The following is a 24146-nucleotide window of genomic DNA, read 5'->3' on the forward strand; positions in this document are numbered from 1 at the left end:
GGCTTAGTCATGCTGGCCACATGACCCAGAAGCTGAATGCCAGCTCCCTCGGCCAATAAAGCGAGATGAGCGCCACAACCCCAGAGTCAGTCACGATTGGACCTAATGGTCAGGGGTCCATTTACCTTTTATCATCTTTCTGGTGATAAGATGCCCTGATGTCTTTCTATATTGCCTCTCAGGGAGATCTCCAAGCCAAGACCCCCCCCCCCAATCCCTCTTCTCAGGGTAAGTCAGACTAGCTGGGAGGAAGGCAGGGCAAACAGAATAAAATCAGAAATAGAAAATGGCGGAAGGTACAAACATTGCCTGAGCCTGTCTCCAGGAGTAGGCAGGACTGAAAACTGGGAGCAGTGCTCTCTCTCTTGTGCAAGGTAAATTACATAGCCCTGCCTTCTGAAGTGAATGGGAGGTGCAACCCAAACAGGGATATCCCCCCACAATTTCAGGAAAAATAGCATTATGCTATGAGTCCTTACAAGATGAATATATGTTCCACATATAACTCAAAGAAAAGGAAGGAGGAAAGAGAAAAGAAGAAAAGGTTTGTAATTATTTTGATTGCTTCTTCTTTAAAATTATCAATTCTCCTCAAATAGGCCCAGTCGTAAAAGCAGATTTTATAATTTTCATACTACCTTCCTGAAGACGTTCCTTTAAAAATACCAAAAAAAAAAAAATGGCTTGTGGGTAGAGACTTTCCAGAACAGAAATGCTGATACCATGGAAACTGTGAGAAGCCCATGAAAGAATATTAATCAGTTAGCCACAAGTCTGACTACAGGTGTTGTGATTTTTCAAAGAGAAAATCCTGCCCTTGCGCTGAAATTGCTTCACAGCAGTGCAGAACTAGATGTTGACAGCTGCAGGCACAACATCACATTGTAAATAATTATCTTGATAATTTGATGGAGGAGGACCAGGAAGGGACACTCCCTCCCCCACTAAGCTGGTTCCTCCTGCAAAAATAGCCCCAGACGGATGGTTATTACAAGCACTGCTCTTCCATAAGCTGTGGGGGTAACAGAAAGATGTAGAACCCATTCACATAGTCAGCAATCCAGCAATACTATATAACTGGTGCAGGGCGGATGACACCCTTTCTTTGCTGAGAAAAAAACTAGAGAAGGGATATTAGTGCCCTCCTTTAAGCTCCCCAGAATAATATGGATGACCACTGTTGGAATCAAAATGGTGGTCTGGATTAAGCAATTGTTTCAATCCAGCAAATAGAGAGTCTATCCTCTGAACATTTTAAAAATGCTTGGACAAGCTTCAAATGGTTTCCCACAAGAGACAATGGGGAGAAAAGTGATGCTTATCTTGGAAACCATTTGAAGCAAAATGGTGGACTTGCACATGCTCACTTTAATACAGTGAAGCCAAAGTTGTGACAGGAAGTTTACCAAAAGGAAATTTTAACATTTTATGCAGTCTGGAGGGAAGGCTTTGATGCAATGCATATATTTCTGCAGACATAAAGAGCAATTTCCTTTTAAGTCCAGAGTCAAACCTATGAAACACCAGTAAGGGACTCAAATGGTTTTCACAATGGCGGCAATTTGAGTGATACATGATTCTTATCATGAGGAGGAAGAAAGGGAGAAAAATACAACTAAGTTGTAGAAAGGAACCACTTCTGTTAAGAGCATAAAAACAAATACTACCTTTAGAAATTTAATGCGCTGCCTCTCCGACCCCAACAGATTTACTTCGAAAATTTGTCCTAATTATTGCAGCTAACATTCAATGAATTAGAAACCAGGAATTATGAGTTCAGATTTTTCCATGGCATGCTGCACATACAAACTACTGATTTTATTTGCAAAGGTATGCAAGTTTGCAGAGATACTATACAGGCAGCCCCATGTGCGTGTGACTGTGTATACACGGATTGCGCCAAACCCAGAGGTGACCCAGAAACGTCATAAAGACACCACTGAACCATCACTAAATGAGTGAAATGGTAGCGGACCAGGGTGAATTGGGGTGTTTGCAGGCTTTTTCAATGGCTTTGAATTACGTGTGATTTCATCAATGCGCACAGAGCCTTGGAACGAAACCCCCGCATAAATGGGGGGGGGCTGCCTGTAAATCTGAAAAAGAGTACCATGTCTAACCTATAAGTAAAAATACAATTGTATTCATTATGTAATTTTAATTTTAATTATCATTTCTGATCTTATTTTCATAGAATCATGAAATCATAAAATCCTAGAGTTGGAAGGGACCACAAGGGTCATCTAGTCCAACCCCCTGGTAGGCCTGGGTGATTTATCAATGTATCACCCAGGAGCAGTATGAGGAGCAGACCATGATGTTGGTTTTACTCAGTGGTATATTGCTGGTGAAACCGCCACTGCTCCTGAGTCCCTCTGCTAGCAGCATCCACTGGAGGGAGTCAAGAATTCCTTCCTGCAACGGGCATTGCTAGCAGAGGGACTCAGGAGTGGCGGCGGATATATCACTAGTGAAACTACCATCCCACTCTGCCCTCATACGATGGAGAGGAAGAAACAAGCTGTATCGTTGAGGTGTCGATACACCTTGTTCCTCCTTCTGCATCTTTAAACTCCTCAACTGAAGAGTGTGCAGCTGCCCTTGCCTCAGTCGAGCAGTTAAAGGAGCCCTCAGTCCTGTGCTGGCTCCCGCAAGTTGGCGGTGGAGTGGGGCTCTGTAAAACTGCTTGGCTGAGAGGAACATGGTTGCCACTCCCCACAGCAAGCAGTTAAAGGAGCTCTGATGCTCTGCCCACTCACGGGCAAGTGGGAAGAGCCCTGGGGCTGTCTCAGCTGGGGTGGGGAATGTTCCCTCCTCCCAGCTTAGCTGCGCAAACAAGCTGCATTGTCCCAGCCCACGCCTGGAGGAAACAGCCTCAGCTTTCAAGGTGAGAGATGGGGCAGTTTCACCCGGTGTCTCGCGGGCAGAGGCCAATGCATCTTGTTTTTTCAACGTGTACCGCCAAACCACAATGTTTGGCTGGCAACACATCGCGATGTTGCAAAGTTGGTATCACCCAGCCCTACCCCCTGCAATGCAGGAATCTTTTGCCCAACATGTGGGCAACCCCCAGATTAAGAGGCTCATGTTGTACCAACTGAACTATTGACTAGCTCAGAAATGTTGCATGCGGTACCACGTGCCACAGGTTCCATTAGATGAAGGCTCTTTAGTAGAAGAAAATTCAATAGTTGGAAAATTTCAAAATCCAGTTTTGAAATTTGATTAGAACAGACAAAATGTCACAACTGGTAAGCACATTCTCTAGTACTCATCGTCAGGCTAGATGCTGAAGCTGATCCCCATTTCTTAAAAAAATAAAGCCCTGCTGTTACTCAGCTCTTTCTCACGTCTTCAAAAGTCTAAAGAAATTGTAAGTTGCATACTTTTAAAAGGAGCTTGCAGATTTCATATTTCCCCTTTGCTGCTGCTTCATGTAGCGGTGTGAACTTCCACAGATCTGCGACGTTGACAGATGCCCCGTGTCTCACCAATAACTCTGCCACTTCGTAGTGTCCATATGAACAGGCATTGTGGAGGGGCACTAAGCCACTAATCAAAGAAAGAAACATGTCAGCTTTTAACATGTCAGGATCTAGAAGTAAGTAAAAATTGTAGTTATCCTTCAAGATAAATCAGCATTCCAAATGATGACATCATCTGTCTCTTACAAGTGATGGACCTCCAAACCTTAAAAATTATATACATTTAGTAAAAAGGTAAAGGTAAAATAGGTAAATGGCCCCTGGTTGGTTAAGTCCAGTCAAAGGCGACTATGTGGTACGTCGCTCATCTCGCTTTTCAGGTTGAGGGAGCCGGAATTTGTCCACAGACAGGTATCATCAGAACATTGATGAAACGCAACCCCTTTTCCTCACGAGATCCAGAAGCAGAAATCTTCGTCTAAAAAAACAGCATCTGGCAGTAGTGGATGGGGCCAACAGGTTGAAATTTAATCAAGAGTTTGCCTTTGTTGGCTGCAAAACCGGAGCATATAAATAGAACCCCTGGACTGTGGCCATACAGCTGAAGAATAAGGTACTGAAAAGCACAGAAGCAAAAGGACTTGGAAAGCAAGAAGCTATTCTATTCAGACACAAAACCGTAAATTGAATCCCAGGTTACCCTTTATCCTTTGCATGCACATCCGCTCCGTGATGAAGCAAGTACTCCACGACTGACACTCGGTTATAACCTGCAGCGAAGTGCAATGGGGTTGAATGACGCCCCTCCAAATCCCTGCAGTTCACATTCTGAGGACTGCAAAGTTGCTGTGAAATGAAAATTGAAAGAGAAAAACATCCATAAAGGAACTCGTGAAAGAGACCTTTTCAAGCAGTTACCACCTTCTCAAAGTGTAAAAATGAGAGGAGGTTTCATTGCTAATGCTTCTCTTTTTCTTTTCTTTTTTTGCCTCAGTGGCTACTGCCATGTCCTGCCTTACAGATGCAAATTCTTGAATTGCTTATTTAAATTTTAAACCATGAAGTGACTCTCTTGCAATAAAGAACACCAATTCAAAATGTTTTTGAGTAAGACAGGGTTTTTAAGTCTACTCACAATAAGCCATGGGTTTATCGTGACATCCAAGCTGGTCTGTGAGTCATAACTGTCTTACTGTGCTCTATTTGCAATTGTGATTGATTTAATCCCACTGATTCTAAAGCAGTCAAACGCACCTGCCCACCAGCAAGCTGCATTATAATGCACCCAAAAGGGAATCATCACACACGAAAGGTAGGGCTGATTTTGGTGGTGCCAAATACCTCCTCCTATCTTTTTAGGCAGATCACACAAGCGATGACAGTAATACAGTGGTACCTTGGTTTACAAACTTAATCTGTTCTGGAAGTCCATTCTTAAACCTTCCCTAATGAGGCCTCCCACCGCCCTTCCACCGTTCAGATTCCGTTCTTAGACCAAGGTAAAGTTCGCAAACCGGGAGACTACTTCCGGTTTTGCAGAGTTCGTAAACCGAATCGTTCATAAACAGGACTGTTCTTAAACCAAGGTACCACTGTATACAGGCACACACTGGATGTTATTTGCTCCAACCTACCTTCACAGTTTCCAAGTCTCCGGCTTTAGAGGCTTCCAACAGTCTGTAATCCACATCAGATGTATGTACAGGAGTGCTCTCTACACAAGGGACAAAAAAAGTATAAACAGGTTGAATTTATAGAAACAACTTTTAAGCAGAAATATGAACTACAAACCAGGACGTTCCAGTTCAGTTGGTAGAGCACGAGACTCTTGATCTCAATGGGTTCAAACCCCCACATTGGGCATTGCAGGGGGTTGCACTAAATGACCCCCGAGGTACATTCCAACTTTACAATTCTATAAATCCCACCTTCCCCATGAGTTCAATGGATCAACTTAGACAAGTAATTACATGTCAGCTGCAGTCCCCATAAGAGGAACATACTGGGGCATACCATGGGGCTGGAGCAACTCTCCATTTAGGAAATGTTATAACATTTGAGGATTTCTAGCTTAGGGGGGAAAGAGCAATGACTGACTGATGGATTGAATTTCTATGTTGCTTTTCATTCAAATGAATCTCAAAGCGGCTTACAAACAATACAGAACAATAGCAGAACACCGCAAATACAGCATAATATATATAAAATAATCCACAAATCATCAACAGTTCATCAATAAAACAATTATAATATATAAAACACTATTAACGAAACAGCAACTAAAAAAGAAGCCGGACATCACAATTACAGCATAATATTGTATGAATAACCAATCAATATGGCATTTATAATCTATAAAACATTAACAAAATAGCAATAACAACAAAATAAGCTAAGCACTGTTGAGTTCATGGACTCTCCATGCCTCATTTATGGTTCCCAGCTACTGGCAGAGCACAGTTGTGCTCAAGTCTTGCCTGAGGGCTTCTTGTAGGCATCTAGTTGGCCACTGTGAAAACAGGATGCTCAACCAGATGGGCCCAGGGTCTGATCCAGCCTAGCTGATCTTATGGAGCTGTAAGAATTAGCAACAGTAAAGCATTTTGTAACGTCTAATGTGTTCACTGTTTTTGATATTGAATTTCAAATTGTTGCAACACATCATTGCATCTGCTGGTGAAGTTTGGGTAACTAATGCTAATTATTTCATGGAAGTGACAAAGGGAGATGTTTGTTTGTTTGTTTTGTATACCACCTTTCATCTGCAGATCTCAGAACGGTTCACATAATAAATATACTACATAGAAAAACACAAAAGACATAAAAACAAGAACAAAAACAAAAACAAAAGAAAACCCAAGAAATCTAATGGTGTCTGTCTTCTGGCAGGCTGGACACTACTGGCACATATAGATTCCACTTCCACAAATTTCAGGGGGATGAAGGGCAGGGAAGAGGAAAGAAAGTTCCACTGCGTGATCTTAAGTCCGATTGCATGATTGTGGACATTGTACAAAATAATGTGCTGGCTGGAATTTTAAATATATGGATAAAAAAGGCTAATTTGCTTTTGGTGTAGTAAACTGGATATTTCTTATAACATACTTATTTTCTTGAAGGGATGTGTTTCTCTGAAAAGAATAATAAAGCATTCAAGTGGAGCTGCAGCTTTTATTATTAGAAGCTATGATTTTAAAGCATTTATGTCCTGATCTGAACAGCTGGACAGGGTCAGTGGCATAGCGTGGGGGGTGCAGGGGGGGCCGGCCGCACCGGGCGCAACATCGGGGGGGGGGCGCTCGCACTCGCAGCTCTCTGCCCCTACCTGGCTCACTCACTCTAGGGGGCGCAAATTACTTGCCTTGCCCCGGGTGCTGACAACCCACGCTACGCCACTGGACAGGGTTGCTGCATTTACCATTCCTCTCTCTGATCCCCCAGCCAGAACTATGCATATGAAGATTCTTTGTTGTTATAAAAGCTAAAACCCCAAGATTGGCCATTCATATTTCCAGCTGTTAAATAATCCCAGTTCCATATGATCTGTGGTCTTAGAATCACTTTGGCTTTGGAACATCAAAAGCAGCTCTCAAAAATTCACCTAATGAGTTAACTAACTGGGAAGTTTCCCATTTGCCTAGCCCAAGGGCAAATAGGTACACGATGCATGTAAAACATTCAAAACAAGCTCAGTAAAGGAAATCATAAAAAAGAGTCTGGGAGGCAGGAGGAGGAGGGGGAGAGGGAGTGGGTGACTAAAGTATCAAGAGAATTGACATAATTAAACATTGGAAAGAGTTCCTAGGTCTGAAATTAGCTCATGTAGAGCTTGTCATCCTGTTTACAGTGACTTTTTAACAGTCATTGTAAATCGAGTCACATTGTTTCAGTGTGTCATTTTGTTTATCCTTTTCAGTCGCTGCCTTGAGCCTCATTTGCAAAGCAATTTTATTTTAATTAAAATAAGAACCAATCAGCCTTTCCTGCAAATTACAAATGCACATCATTGGTTATCATTATCGTCTGAAAGAACACCCACCATTCAATATCTGCTGCACTGCTTCGTTGCCCATCTGCGCTGCTGTGAAACCTTGTAAGGAGATGATGGAGGGGTCCGAACCATAATTCAGCAGGAGGCGACACGTCTGCAGGTGACCTGCCATAGCAGCCCTATGCAAAGCTGTTTGTCCAAGTGTGTCTAGTGCATTCATCTGAGGGGGGAAATATATATGTGTGTGTGCTTAACCCAAACAGAGCTTATAAATGCTTTACAATCTACCTTACCTCACAATCTGTGGATGGAAGGGAAAAAGTTAACCAAGGCTACAAGACACTAATTTCATTACCCCTCCTGCTGTGTTTAAACAGTAACACAGCAGGACAATAAAGGATCAATTAAGTCCTTCCACGTTACTTTGAAGGCACATTTATTTCATATGAAGTAGGTGATTAACGGAAATTGTTACCAAGGTAAAAAAAATTAATGGGGCTACCATAAATTTAAATGTACAATAAGCACATTTATTTAACTGTAAAATAAATGCATGCTTTTCAATTCTGCTGACAAATTAAATAATATCCAGTTACTGTAACAAATGGAAACATAAATGCTGGATTTATATGTGAAAATGTGTTTTGGGAGAGAAAGGGGGCAGCTAGCATTTAAATAGGGTTTTGCTCTGACAGACCAGTCTCCATTTTTGTGCCTAAAGGAAGGACTCTCCCCTGTAGTCAAAATAATCAATCTGAGAGTACAAGAACCTGTCTGGCTGAGAAAAGGGGGGGGGGACTGAAGAGCAGATCAAAGCATAGTACATACAGTAGTACGTAGCAAAACACTAACTCGAGTTGCTGAATATTCTTCAAACAACACACATAACCCAACTCCCAGCTCTCCTACCACTTAGGATGAACAATTTGCCCAGATATCAAGGGAACTTAAGCACAGGGTCAGAAAGGGGATCCCTGTAGATAATTGATTCTCCCCTCTAGGCATATACGTCTGGCTATAATATACGGACCGCTGTATGTAGGAGCAGATTCACTAAGGCTGGGTTTGGCTACCCTGCTTCCCTTGAGAAGAGCAGAACTTCACAGGTAAATTCAGAATTTCTCAAGGGGAGGGCAACAAGCACAAGAATGTGAAATTGCAGTGCATCCAGGGTCAGAAATCCAACAGCCATGAACCATTTGACATCATCCCAGCTATGTGAAAAGGGACACATCCTGCAAAGCTGCCTTTGAGTTGTCAAGCTCTCTCATGGTATCGGAGCCGTTATAGCTAGCAATCTTGGGCCAGTTAACACTTATACCTGATTTTCCAGATTACTCTTGGAAGAAGAGGTTATGGCAGGGAAGTACAAAGTTAACAGCATGGCTAATCTGCCTTTAGGGCATCAACTGGTTCTCCTCCTACCTGAAAACTTATGCTGAACCTCAACAACTTCTTGTTGGAAGAAGAGGTAAAAAGACACATGATCAGCCCTCAGAACTGAATCAGATCTGATCAAATATCTTTGGGTTAAAGGCTTACTCCACTGGGGTTAACCAAGCCAATCTGGATGAAGGTTAAAAATGAACCTTTTCCAGTGTTTTTGCCCTTGTGGGCAGATGGGTGTTTACATAAGAGAAGTTTCCCTCCTTCAGGACTGATTTTGATCAACTACCTCTCTGTCTGTGACATATGCATTTTAGCTACCATACTGTCTGTCCTAACCAGCACACACTGCATTCCTCATTTATGGAAAATGAGAGCTAAATTGATAGCTCCAAGTTCCCCAAGTGTAAGTAGAGGTGGCTTCTTAGGGACCCTGGCCAGAAGGCCCTCACCATGCAGACCCAAATTTCTTGCCTGAAGTATCTGGTTCCTCTATATTAAATTTATATCAAGCAAAACAAAAAAAACCCTTCAAACATATCCATTCAGCACCCTGCAAATTTCAAAATCTGTAGTTCACAAAAATTCCAACTGACCTAAGTAGAACTGGCTTAGAGCTAACATACCAAAACGACTATTTGCCTGGTATGGAATGAAAGCTTCATTCATCAGCCCACTTTTGGCTTCCCAACGATATATACACTTAAAAGTTACACTGCTCACTAAAGCTACAACAACCCCTCCCCAAAAAACTGTGGCAGTCACATTGATTGTTGTTGTGCACATTATGTTGATGCAGTGATGAATTGCGCTGCAGACTGTGAAGAGCTCTTTCAGCTTACAAAGTGACAGGTCTATCAGCTCCACCAGACAGACATCAGCGCAGACCTGATAGTCACATGTTTTAAACCTGCTAAAATAAGCAATGCTAACATCACTTTCAAAGTCATGTTGCCCAGGTCTATCAAGCAAGAGTTTGCCATTGAAATGAATTATTTTCACTACATCCAAGTCCCTTCCCTATGTGAAATGTTACTGAAAGTCAAAATGGATGTATGTCATTGTTCAACGAGCAATTATTTTTTACTTCAGCACTTTTTACTGCTCCTGTGTAGCAATGCAGCACTCGCACCTATAACTGTCCTATGTTCTGCCAATCATCTGTAATAGCTCAGCAACTGAAGACTATTTTGACAGGGCCTCTTATTACTGATTTCCTTCCCGTTTCGAATTCTCAGTGTTTCCTAAATCCTTACTTTCTAGAGGTAGAGGATGTAAATGTTTCGATGTACATTTCTCATCTATTCTCTCCAGTGTATGGTTAGGAGCTGTGGGTGAAGGCTTCTTTACTGGGTTCAAAAGACACTGTTATTCAAATAATCTCATTTTCCTGTAACCCATTGGCCAGATACATTATTTTAATCAAGAAACAGGATCCCCACTTCTGAAATTTTATTAGATGGCAATTTGGGGAAGTCATTTAATTAGCAGCCTGAGTAAACAATTTTGCCATTTCAGTGAGCGCAAAGGCTCTTCTCTAAAATGTTTCCCCACAGAAAAAAGGTAACAGCTGGTTCAAAATTCTGGAACATAACACACTACACATTCACGATTCTGTATATCACTGTATTTTATGATCCTATTAAACCTGCTTGGAACAAATACAGAAACAGAGGTCTGGAGAATAGCACTTCTATATAATAGATTCCTAAATTAAAACGCATCTGTCTGACATAATTGAAGAATTGTTTATATATGTTATATCTCTCTAATAAGATATAATAAAGAAGATATACTTAACTGTTTAGGGGTTTGAATGCAAACCACAAACTCTCTCTCTTCCCCTCCTCCACACTCAAGGTCCCCTCAATCCAGGCCATACAACAGCCACCAAGAAACCTCAAAGGTTGCACTTAAGAACTGCAAATCTGGACTCACCCATTTAAGAACAGGAGCCACCATTGCTACTATTGCAAGGCTGGTACTTATTGCAAAGCTATGGACTTTCCAGCTTCCTGAAGCCTTGGTACCCTTGGGCCTTAGCGACTTCATTCGCCTGTGTCAGCAAGGCAACTACTTGTGAACTGCAACCAAGATCTCTTTATCTGAACTTCTCTATTTAATACTCTCAAATAATAAACTGACCATATCTCAGCCAAAAGTATGGCTCGTGTCACCATATTTCCAGAAAAGACTCTGAAGAACCCCAAACACACAGAATCAGAAGTATAATTCACCATTCAGGAGTTCAGTGATTCCCAGGATTTTCCTGCCCATGGACCACTTGAAAATTACTGATTGTCTTGGTGGGCAACTGAAAGGTTTTTTTTTAACCTGTTATAGAAATTGTAATGCACAATGCTAGATCTTTATTTGTATTTTTATGGCTTCTTTTATTTCTTATATTGTATTACATTCTGAATGCCACAGAAATTCAAAATGTGGTACAATACAAGAAAAAAAAGAAGCAATAGAAGACAATTAAAAATCCGTATGAATGTGGACATGCAGCATGCCAGTTGAACGAATCTCATGGGTTGGGGACCCCTGGCAACATATAAGAAATCCTCACTTTATAAGCAGTCTTGAAACTTGCACTTTAAAGAAGACATAAAACAAGTTAAACTAACAAGAATCTAACAAGTCTATACTCAAGTAAGAAAGAAGTATATGTAACAACATTTATACATTAATTTATGAAATTGCACCTCTGTGTTTTAAAGAAACAGAAAAAAGGAACTTGAAAAGGACAGCTAATGAAAGAGCCTCAATGATACCCAATAGGCTTTGAAAAACATTATTTTATCTTTGAAAAATATGTAAACATTACATGCGCCCAAGCACTCTGGATATCAGGAGCAATTTGAATTAGCATTTTTATTTGATTATACACTGGTTGGTTGGAACAAAAAGATGTAAATTTAGACCGGACAAAAGTGGGTAGATTACGAGTTTTGTGGCCCAGCTGCAGCTAGGGCATTAGTGCCAAACAATTAAATGGGCGAAATGTAGCTGTGATGGTTCAGTGCAGAGATAGTTAACAGGTGCGCTGAAAAAAGGCATATTGCAGCTCTCCTTATTCCATAATACTCAGTATTATCATGGTCTGAGCTGCAGACTTCAGATGTGAAAGCACCCTATGATTTCCTGTCTAATATCAAAGCTCTCATCCAAATTGAATCTTTAAAAGCTTGGCAGGAAATTATACAAGGAGAACATTTTATCCCGGTAAATTCTTCAAAGGCAAGGCAGACTTTTACCAGGATCATATCAAGCAGAGATTACAAAGTCAAAGAACTTATGACAAACAAGCTTCTTCCGAAACCTCATGCTAGCAGACCCAGACTTCTGTTCAGATGTCTGGAAAGGAAATGTGTGCAAATAATTACTTCCAACTATCAAAGTTGGTATCAATGAAAATGTAACGACTACATTTGTTTGTGTGAAAAGAGGCAAAGAGTCGAACCCCCACTGTTTCCATAGAGCCACAAATAAATATCAGAGCAAATGTTTCCCTAATTTTTCACACCTGTAGGACTAGCACACAAGACCACAGGTATAATACAGTGTGTGGAAAATTAGGCATAATCCAATATTTACCTTTGCTCCATGTTTATGAAGAACTTCCATAACATCGTTGTGAGCTCGTTCAGCAGCAAAATGCAAAGGTGTCATGAAACTAGTTTGGAAAAGAAAGATACAAATAAATAAGTTTCAGAATGCGTCCATTTCATCTAAACACAAATGTTGCTGTTTTAAAGAAGAAAACATACTCTTTATTCTTCTCATTGACGTTCGCTCCTTTCCGAAGCAGTAACTCAGTGACTTGTTTCCGTTTGGGGTGAAGGGAAGCCACAGCACAGTGCTGCAAAAAAGTCAATGTAGGAAAACTTAAGCCAAGGGTTAGAACATGGAAAACTGAAGGACATGCTGGAAATACAAGATGAGAAGGCTGCAGTTAACCTGTATAAATCGTAATAGTGTACCAACAAGGAATTTGCTTCTTAGGATTCAGGACTGGTTCAGGGATTCAAAATGGAACTGTATGCAAGTGATTGAAGTTCAAGTAGCCCTTTATGTGCCAGAGTAATTCCCTGTGCCAAAGATGCAATCTGCTCCTTAAATGGAATCACGGCTTGCTTCTTCTGTAGGAACCACCACAACAAATTGACAAGCAGAGCTCCAGCAATGTCCATGGTTCCATATGCATGTATCCTTTCTGTGGACACCAGGTAATATATAAAATATAGCGCACATACTGTACTATCATATTTTGAACTTGTTCTCATGTGAAAATCTTAGTACAAATGCAAAAAGTGCACTTAGAACCTCTAACAGCCTTTTTTGGGGGGGTGCTGAGGTGTAATGCAATAATTTGGGGGCATCAATCATTTTCCATTTCCCTGGAGTAAACATGAACTGTTGCTTCTACTCCATATGTATTTAGTACAAAACTATAATAGAAAGCACCAGATGTTCTGGGATAGGTTTTACGTATCCCAGAGATTGGCAGGGATGGCCCACCGCGCTTTGCCACCTGAGCCAAAACAGGAAGGTGCCATGCGTCCCCATGCCAAAGCCTCACTTATTAGGGTTGTGTGGATGTGGCTTCCAGCAAGATCTTGCAAGAGCCCAGGGGGACTTTGTGGAGCTCTTGCAAGGTCTTATCAGAATGTGGAAGCCTTCAAAGGTACTTCTCCGATATTGAGGGAGGGTGCACCTTGAGTTCTACCACCTGAGGCATGGATGGGCTGGTCCTGGGAGAAGGAGAACTTGTGGCCCTGCAGATGTTACTGAACCGCAACTCCATCATTCCTGACCACTGGCCATACCGGCTGTGGCTGGTGGAAGTCTAACTTTATCAGGAGGGCTACAGGTTCATTACCCCTAGGTTACAAGATCACACACTTCTTTGGTGATGCAAATGTAGCCCTTAATCATAGCAAACAGTGGCAAGGGAATTTGAGCACCAATGAGGAGGGGCTGGTGAGAGGGACAGTATGATCCCTCATCTTAACCTCAGCATGGTCGCTGTTAGAGGACATACTATGATATATTTGAACTGGCGCTCTACAGTCGTGTCTTTCCAACTGTGGAAGTATGAAACTGTTTCAACCATTTTGTCTATTGTTTTTGGGTTATAAAATGGTTGCTTTTCGCTCTCTGTTCTATAACCAGGCAGCTCAGAAGTTCACTGCATGAAGCAAACACGTGAGGTGCAAATGAAACCTAAACATGAATAAGACGAAATTATGGAAAAGAGAATCTCAAGCAGAATTCTACTGCCCTTCTGACTGGTCACCTGAAATAATGCGTGTAAGTAAAGCTAGAAAATGGAGTTTAGAAAGACACAGTGCTGGTGAAATAGGAAAGAGCTGGAATCAAAAGAAGGAAGCTAAAGGACAGCTACACATCCAGAATCCAGGAACAGACGATGCTGAACTATGAGAGAGATGGACACTGCCTGATAAAAGTATCAACTTGGGTAGGGAAACAATCTAGACTAGGTTTAGATGAACATGTTTTCCTATTTATTTTCATTTTATCTTCTTTGCTCAAACTGTTTCAAATCATTACTGTTGAATAAAGACCTTCATGATTACTTTTTACATTGCCGCCTTAAAAAATCTTTCACAAAATCTAAATTTGGGTTAAACGTGTAAGAGGCTTTGTAGTTCACACCATACTAATTGCCTTACCACACTACTTGATATAGAAAGTTCGCTGGGCCATTAAATAAATTCCAGGCGTTAAGGACTGTTTTAGTGGAGGCAGGCAGGTTATCCACACTTGGTGGCAGCAGTGAGGATAAAGGGAGGAGCTAAATTAGTTGGTTTGCTTGCCTCCCTTGCCTCTCACAGCACAGGCTACAGCTTGTGCCATCGTGCCTACAGATACGCAACCTTTTTTTTTTTTACTCTAGCAGATTTTGAAAGCTGCTGAAGCAATTACAGTTGTAAAAATACACGATGTACTGAGCGATCAAACTATTCATTTCAAAGCAGACAACTGAAAAACATTTAATTTTGAATGGCAGAATTCTCAGATCCCTGCTAAAATGGTGTAATCATGAAAGAAGATGCTAACTATAGGTTCTTCCTTAGCTCAGCATTAAGTCAACGGCAGGTCAAGCATCATTAGATATGTGATGGGCTGAACTAGATTTACCTTGAAAACGCCAGTCTTAACTATGGGATAACTTCAGCCACAATTATGTATACAAAACCTTACATGCTGCCTAAAGCAAGCAGAGTGACTCTTATGATCTCACCAGTGCTGTCTCATGGGACTGTGGCTGCTTGAAATTAATGACCTCCAAGGCAAGTGTCTTCTTTACTTTGGCTAAGTCAGCTTCTCTTGCTGCTTGTAGTAAGGAATGTCCTTTGAATTCATCTGCAGGGGAATAAACAATATTCATGACTGTCAGAATTATACAGCATTAGCTTAGAAAAGCCAAACAACAGTTAAGAGGGACAATATAATTCCACATAGTTCACCAAGAACTGTCCTATTGCGTCCTCTCAAGTGAAGATTGTGAAGACAAAATAACATTCTTGGGCTGAGAGGTAAAAGGGGGGTTTCTATTTCAATGCTACTCAGCCTAAATGCAAAATTAGTTTAGATGCTCAGTGACTTGTATAAATGCTGCCTAAAGGACTTCACACACACACACACACACACACACACACACACACACACACTTCTGATCTGCCAAATATGTTGATAAGAGAAGATTAACAAGAAAAAAGGTTGCAGGGAAAGGCTTCTGAACTGACTTTTAATGCCTGAAATAAATTAGAATGTTGTCCCAAAGTGACCCAAATTTTGTGACAATAGCGATATCTATTAACACATATGAAGCAGATATTATAAGGGCAGTAATTAAGTAATTAATTAAATATTACACAAGCAACTAGCATGATTATTCTCAGTTTGCATAATTTATTACGTACTTTTCATTAATTCGAACAATGTATTCTGCTTCTGCTGGTCATGATGAGGGATGCGAAGGAACCCCAGGCATTGAAACCCTACCCTATGACTGTTCAAAATGTTACACAGCAATCCCTCTAAGATTTCACCAGAAATGCCCACATCAAAATGATCTTTGCAACCATCTTTGCTTTAATAAAAAAAAAAAAAGTTGAGGTTTACAAGGAGCTGAATTCTGTGATCAATATCACACTCCGTAGAGCACAAAGAGCATTTCTAGATGTGAAATACAGTATTTTGCACCCTAGTGATACCTACAGGTAAGCCTCTCTTTCAGCTCAGGCGTTGGGGCCATGTCAACAGCACTCTTTCCATGACAGTTGACCAACGTTGGATCTGCACCATGGCTGAGTAACAAAGAACAAACTTCCACACGATTCTTAGAAGCGGCTTCATGTAATGGAGTAAACTGCCAAAGATCCATCGCATTAACACAGGCACCGTGCTAAGTAAGGAAAGAATAAGAGTTAAACTGTACAAGTCCTACTATGTAGTGTCAGTACCACAGTTAACTTTCAGTGCTAAACAGAATAGGTGTTATCTAATGAAACCTTGGAACAAATGTTTAGTGAAAGCCCAGAGTCTCTCTCAGAATATGATGAGATTACGGAGTTTAAAAAATAAATAAATGTCAGTTTTAGTAAGTCTTGGTGTAGCATAGCAGGTAAAAAACATCCTATGCTGAATCTCGACTTAGCCACAAACAGTGGTTGGCTTGGGGCAAGTAATAGGTTGTATCTAATTTAAGATTATTGCATGATTTCCACTTGCACAACAGAACTTCCTCCTCCAACTCTCCAAATCTGCTTGGGGTGTTTCCCAAACCCTCTGGAGCAGATATATATGGGGCTGCATAGAAGGAGAAGTTCCATTGTGTGAGCAGAAGTCACTCCAATCACGTAATAATTTAGCTAGACGTAACCCAGTTTCTGTAATATGGGGGATATACTCTCCTATGTGTGGAATGTGGACCAGGTCTGTTATTTTCCCTTAGTTTTTAATAAGATGGCATAATAGAAAATATTATGGACTTCAGTAAAAGAGTAAATTTAGCAAATTTACATGTTATGGATGGCATAACACCTAATTTTTACAGTGTATTCTTCAGAGGTGGAACAATTCAATCACAAATGTCACAATCACACACAAATTCAGTTAATCATATGCTATTGTTTGAAAAATGGCCTCATTGATGAGAAATGTGTGTCCCTCAAATATTGTTCTTTCATTTGTTTGACCACACAGAAAGACCCCCACAAGCCATACCATATTTCCATGCATATGCTGTGCACAGCAGCTAAGGACATTTATATTGCTATTGCCATGTTTAGTTCACGGGGTCTTCAATGCTACGTACACAATTTAACTTAAAAATATGAATAAACATACAATAAAGAACAACACACAAATAGTAAGCACGACAGCACACTACATGTTAATTATTTCCTTCAATTAATTACGTAACATTAAGGTATTACTTCTCTTTAACGTTACCTTCAACAGCAGTTCTGTAACTTCATAATGTCCATAGGAACATGCATTGTGGAGGGGTACAAGTCCACTGCAATAAATAAAGCATTAAAATTACATTACCTAAAAAGCAATAATTAGGCAACTTAGAACCAAATTGGCTGCAGCAAGAGAGACATTTAAAGATGTAAAATGTAATTTAACCTCAATACATTATTATTCAAACAGATGCTTGGTCATAGATTCTAGCCAGGTGCAGGATTTTATGAAAATCTGAGCATGTAACAAAAGCAACACTGCACTGCCCAGTTTCATGCAGGGTATCAGTCACATGATTCAGGCCTGCACAAATGGGAATTCTGATGCACAGATGAGAAGATTGCTTGAACTCATCCAGAGAGGCAGCACAGCAGCTGTTCCACACGACCAACTTTTAAAATCCTTTCTGAGCCCTAGGTGAAGCCACTTCTTAAAGCACTTTGCTGTATCTTATTCCAGCATTTGAAATGCGCCTCTTCCTTGCCTTCGTACAAAGGTTCCAACTACTTCACAAGCAAGGGAAGAGGAACTTAAAAAAAAAAATCCTGAATGCAAAAAATGAGGTCAGAGCACAAAGGAAAGCTTTAGAAGAACAGAAAATTGTTACAATAATCTAACAGACTAATTTGTAAAGGTGTGACAAATAAAAATATGGCGTGGAAACACCCCGACCACACTAGAAAAAAATGCAGTAGGAAATATGAAAAAGTCTTAAGATATTTCTGAATTACTCTACAGCATTGCTGTTTATCTCCCTTCACTTTCCACACAGACATATCTGTCGAGGAACCACTCTACCTCCCCCAGAATGCAGTTTGAAAACCACTGCTCTAAGCCATTGGGGGGGGGGGAGCTGCAGCGTGTGATACTTAATCAATTCTGTGATCTCAAAACTTTACTCCAAATGTACATCATTGTAACATCTACAAGATTTGAAATCCTTGGGAGAATAATCAAGGTTTTACTGTTGCCCAAAGGATAAGCCTTTGTTAAAAAGGTAAAGGGACTCCTGACCATTAGGTCCAGTCGTGGCTGACTCTGGGGTTGCAGTGCTCATCTTGCTTTATTGGCCGAGGAAGCCGGCGTACAGCTTCCAGGTCATGTGGCCAGCACGTTTAAGCTGCTTCTGGCAAACCAGAGCAGCGCACGGAAACGTCGTTTACCTTCCCACCGGAGCGGTACCTATTTATGTACTTGCACTTTGACGTGCTTTCAAACTGCTAGTTTGGCAGGAGCAGGGACCGAGCAACAGGAGCTCACCCCATCACGGGGATTCGAACCACCAACCTTCTGATTGGTAAGTCCTAGGCTCAGTGGTTTAACCCACAGCGCCACCCGCGTCCCTCCAAGCCTTTGTTAGGTACCACTATTTAAGAGGCCCTTTCACTAGTATCCACCTGCTTTACGAGCGCTAAAAAGTTCATTATAATGTCTTACGTACCCCTTATCCTTCGCATGGACATCAGCACCATGCTGAAGCAAAAGCTGGACTATCCGGACTCTGTTGTATCCTGCAGCCAAATGTAACGGAGTAGACTGTAAGAAAAGGCAGAAACAAAAAGAATGAAATTAAGACTCTTTCCTTGGGTAAGGCAAGTTTCCACACAGACAGATACTGCAGGCAGAAATGGCAACTCTGGCTGGGGAGCAATTACAAAGCACCTTCTATGTTCTGCACAGATTTCCTATGGGAACCACCTCACATGAGCAGCAGCCTCAAAACACCAGAACAGCTGGCATGCATAAGCTACTTGAGGTGGGCATAGAGATAAACGTATCCTCAATAATATACCCCTCTCCTCTGTTTTCTCTTCCCAGTCGATTAAAAAAATTCTTCTGGCTACTGCCTTCTCTGTAGCTCCCTATTAATCTATCAAAAGTGCATCCTCTACCCACTATTTAACCATTAAAATACGGTCTCCATTTTGAGTGTGTTCATTTGCTTTCTTTCACAACAAAAGAGAAACTGGCTACTTTCATCTTAGACAGAAAAAAACATTTACAAATGTTCAATCAGTTTATACGTTTAGTTTAAAAGGCTACATCACAGATCCTGTTATAACATCATTATATATAACATTATATGCATTTTATCAACAGACTGAATATTTCCAGTGACATACCTAGCTACCACTACCCAAGAGATCAAGTTTTTTAAAACTGATGTAAAAGGTATTTAATCTGTTGAACAGATCAATTGATTAAAAGTGGTTGCCCTACTTTCAACTTCTCTCACTGACTGCCAATACCAAATCCAAGTCTCACCTTAATTAGCATTCTCTAGGTTAAATCAGTCTAGCTTCCCCCAAATTAATGGAAAACGCTTCTTGCATTCCAGCTTTGGGGAAATTAGCCCAGACTGTTTAAGTGACCCTGCTGTCCCATCATGGTCCTCTCAGCAACCAGGAAGTACAATTACAGTTGCCATGGCAAGCAAGAGTTTATATCTGGTGAACAGAATTAGGGTGTAGTTTTCTGGCCACGTTAAGTCCCAGGAGCCTTCTTCACACACTGAAGGTACATCATGTGATTAGCATGTCTGCACTGAAGAAATTAAGAATGAGCAGCTGCCATGTGTAGGCTCCTTCTGTGCCCCCTAACACATGCATGCTTGGGGCAAGCTCTGTAGTGCGACCAGTGCTCGCCTTTGGCATTTACCGTATTTTTCGCTCTATAAGACGCACCAGACCACAAGACGCACCTAGTTTTTGGGAGGAGGAAAACAAGAAAAAAAATATTCTGAATCTCAGAAGCCAGAACAGCAAGAGGGATCACTGCGCAGTGAAAGCAGCAATCCCTCTTGCTGTTCTGGCTTCTGGGATAGCTGCGCAGCCTGCATTCGCTCCATAAGGCGCACACACATTTCCCCTTACTTTTTAGGAGGGAAAAAGTGACGTCTTATAGAGCACAAAATACGGTATTTATTTTTCTTTAAATTGTCAGCATTCTCCCTGCCGGCAGCTGTGTTACATTTCCACGCCAGCTCCTGCTTCTGGGAGCGGCATTCTAAAACCTATTTTTTTACTTCCCTCCATTTTTTTATTTCCCATTTCTGTATTTGCCTTCATCTGCCACTCTTCCCTGTGACTTCATCTCAGCATAATTTTTCTCCAGTCTCTTTGGCGGCATCTACAGCAGAGGTACACTCAGAGCAGGACTCTCCCTCACACCTCACTTCTCACTCCAGAAAGGGGGAAACAGTTTTAAGCAAATTGTTTAAAGATAAACACCAAGGATGAAGATTCCCTGCCGGTTTCATGCAGGAAAACTGAGGTGCTCTTAGGGAATAGCAGGTCACCAGAAAACCTGGAGTGGACATCTTCTGTGGAGGGAAATATGGCGATCGTAGCCTTTTTAGCTTTGGTGTTGAAAACAGTGCTCTGCCTATGGAAAGAGAACTGCAGAAGGGAGAAAGTATTTTGATTGTAAAGCGTTTATACCACGACACCACCAGTCAGTTTCTAATAGATGCAAACTGGGTATCCTAGCACATCTAATCTGGATCAGAATCAGATGCAAAAAAACATTCTGGCAGGAGCTCCATAAGAGAAGCAACCAAATATATTACACCTATGTTCAAGAACACACATTGCTCATCAACCTCAGGGGCTCAAAAAAGGTTGGTGACCCCTGCAGTACAAAGAAACTAGTACCGATGTAATGCAAAAGGACAGTGTTTTTGTCCTAAACACAGCCCTTTTAACATGATAAATATAATGCCTTAAGCATTATTTCATTTGAGGGTAAACATGAGGTGACTGGCCATAGGTAAACGGTAAACAAACATTGCTATAGTCTGAATTGTTGAAGCTGAAAACAAACTGCTTTCTTTCCATCTACAGAATCCTCTAACTCTTCCTTCCAAATATTGAACACCTAAAACATTCCAAAGTGAAACATTGCATTACTTGAGTTTTCAAATTCTTATGTCTAAAATAATTTAGTACCTAGTAGTGAAAAATCATCATCATAAGCCTTGCAAAACAGCTTTCCCACCCTGCATTTTCAAAAGGAAAATGGACCACCCTACTTTACAATCCTGTTAACACATCCCCCCAAAAGAAAAAAGGGTGACTTTGAAGACATTTAACTATTTTTTTTTTGGTTACTTAAGAAACTTTAATGATTAGAGTTTTACTGGCATCACGGTTCCTCTTTTGAAGAAAAGTGTAAGAAATTGGCACTTTGGTAAGAATGTGTACATTAGCAGGTTTTTTTTACTTTACAGATGAGAAAAACAATGAAGGGCTTAAAACATCACAAGAACAAAAGAAACCTTTTTCCTTGCTCAAACTGAAAGGCTGTTTTTTGTTTTTGTGTTAGTATGTCTTACATTTATATGCCATCTTTCTTTCATGGAACTGAAAAAGGGTTGTAAACAGTGCCTATATATATATATATATATGAGAAGTCAGTGTGATGGTGACTGGCTAAGATCACTCAGTAAGCTGAATGGCTCAGTGGCATCTTCCTTGTATTAGTTGAACACTCAATCTAACCATTATGTCACCTCTGCTCATACCACAATGAGCCTATCACTTCCACAGGTATTCCAGCATTATGAATGATCCTCTTTAAGATCTTTGTGTAAACAAATGAAGATTCCTTCCTGACTGTAGAATAGTGTATTGATGTCATCTGGGGACTAATGGAAGCAGTCTTAGCACAAGTTATTTGGGGTGGTTATACAGAATGTGATTGCTGGGTTTGACGAAAATCTTCCAGTTTGCATTTCAGTAGGTAACCAGTAAGAGTGAACTTTCTCAAATTACTTTGTATTTAAGGGTAAGAAACACACAATGCTTGGAAAACAGAAAATCTTCTTGTGAAAATCCATTAACTTTTCCAATTGCATCATCATTTAAAAGCCAAACAAAAGCAAACATTGTCTTCCAGAATCCTGGTTATGGTAGTTAAATGTAAACACAATGGGAAACTAATCCAAAATGGGGACTTGAGTTTGTTTCCCTCAAGAATTAAGACTTACAGCCTGTAAACAAAGAATGGCTTTGTACAGTATATAAAATGGTGAATAGGAAAAACAAGTGACTTCTAATATCTGAATTTGAACTTGAACTAACTAGTATGGTGCAGTCACTCTATCAGTCCTGAAACTCACTGGGTGACCTTGGGCTAGTGTCTCTCAAACTACATGTACCATTACAGGGCTGCTGAAGGATAAAGGGGGAACAGGGTTTGGACGAAGAACAATATATGATACCCAAGTAGGGTAGAATATATGAATAACCAAGAACAGAAGGTAAGAACTTCCTTTCCCCCCCCCCCACATGAAGCGTCCAAAACCACTCCAAATACAGATGTGCCTAGTTTTCTTTTCAAGTTTATACAAAAGATTGTCTGGGTATGGTACATCATTGTAATTATATGGATTTATAACAGCAAAGCAAGAAAGGAAACACTTGCCCTATTTCCTCTCACATGCAGAATTGAAAAGGCTTTTAAGACTTCCCGTGCTAGTCATTTTCCCACATTGCATACAAGGCAACGGCAAGAAGATGAAATGGCTCCCTCTCCCTAGGTGATAGTTAAGGAAAGTAGTGAAATACTATAAAGGCTCTGTCTTCTGAAATAAGATGCACTCAGTTGGCTCATTTGTATCTGCAGAAAGCATGATGAGTTATTTTTTGGCTCTGCATTGGTCTTGCATCTCCCTATGGGCCTCCATTTATGTTTAGGGGCTTTGTTGTTAAGTATGCACAGCATGAAAAGGAAGTTAATTTCTGTATCAAGCTGCTTTTATTCTCCAGTTTCCAGCACCATGAAACAACACTGCAGAAAGTTCCAGAAACACACTTTAACATGACAGAAAGCAAACAGTTAAGCGAGTCCAGAGATCCGAACTTGCACTATAAAGGTTTAATGGGGTGAGGGGCAGAACTTTTAAAAGAATTAGCAGTCTGGAGAACTGCAGATCACTAAGGGCCAGTCGGGACGCGGGTGGCGCTGTGGGTTAAACCACTGAGCCTAGGACTTGCCGATCAGAAGGTCGGCGGTTCGAATCCCGCGACGCGGTGAGCTCCCGTTGCTCGGTCCCTGCTCCTGCCAACCTAGCAGTTCAAAAGCACCTCAAAGTGCAAGTAGATAAATAGGTACCGCTCTGGCAGGAAGGTAAACGGCGTTTCCGTGCGCTGCTCTGGTTCGCCAGAAGCGGCTTAGTCATGCTGGCCACATGACCCGGAAGCTGTACGCCGGCTCCCTCGGCCAATAAAGCGAGATGAGCGCCGCAACCCCAGAGTCGGCCACAACTGGACCTAATGGTCAGGGGTCCCTTTACCTTTAAGGGCCAGTCTACACAAACAGATCGCACATTGAAACCTTTTCTGGTCTAAACTCTCATCCAGTGTAAACAAACACTGATGACAACCCTCAGAATCTCACTGCTTTGAAGTAAATAAATTAGCAGATGTTGTTATAATGTGTTTTATGATGGTTTGAGCACCAGCAGTAAAGCTGGAATAAGTAACTACCATTTTAACCACTAGAGCTGCTGAGGTAAAAGGACTCTGGACATCACTGCAATGATATGGAACCTGCAGCCCTCCAGATGCTGTCAGACTACAACATTATCCCAGACCGTTGGGCCTTGCAGGCTTTGACTGGTGGGAGAAGGAGTTCGGTAACTTCTTGTTTCCTAGCCTTGCTGTATATGACTGCTTCCAAAGGGATAACTGTGGTTCCATTGCTGCCCACTATAAAAACTTCCCTTACGTCACGCAGAAGCAATTATGCAGAGCTAAGCTTTAAAAGATCTTTTTGGAGAGTAATGCAGAGGCAATTTATTTTAATGCAATATTGTAAAAGTTGTTTGGTAATGTAAAATT

The 24146-nt window shown here is 41.1% G+C and overlaps 1 protein-coding gene across 1 annotated transcript in view; it reads right to left on the minus strand.

Annotated features, from left to right (window-relative positions):
- The window catches only part of TNKS (tankyrase), a 66885-nt gene that overhangs the window by 20423 nt on the left and 22316 nt on the right, over positions 1-24146 (minus strand). The window contains exons 5-14 of the mRNA XM_083592985.1: positions 18746-18840; positions 17290-17356; positions 16054-16240; positions 15074-15195; positions 12576-12667; positions 12403-12481; positions 7465-7636; positions 5060-5139; positions 4126-4271; positions 3387-3552 (exon numbers count right to left, since the gene is read on the minus strand). Of these exons, the coding sequence (XP_083449111.1) occupies positions 3387-3552; positions 4126-4271; positions 5060-5139; positions 7465-7636; positions 12403-12481; positions 12576-12667; positions 15074-15195; positions 16054-16240; positions 17290-17356; positions 18746-18840 (1206 nt within the window). The remainder of the gene's footprint in view (positions 1-3386; positions 3553-4125; positions 4272-5059; positions 5140-7464; positions 7637-12402; positions 12482-12575; positions 12668-15073; positions 15196-16053; positions 16241-17289; positions 17357-18745; positions 18841-24146) is intronic.

This window comes from Podarcis filfolensis (assembly GCF_964270895.1).
Source record: "Podarcis filfolensis genome assembly, chromosome: 17".
Classification (NCBI taxonomy): Eukaryota; Metazoa; Chordata; class Lepidosauria; order Squamata; family Lacertidae; genus Podarcis; species Podarcis filfolensis.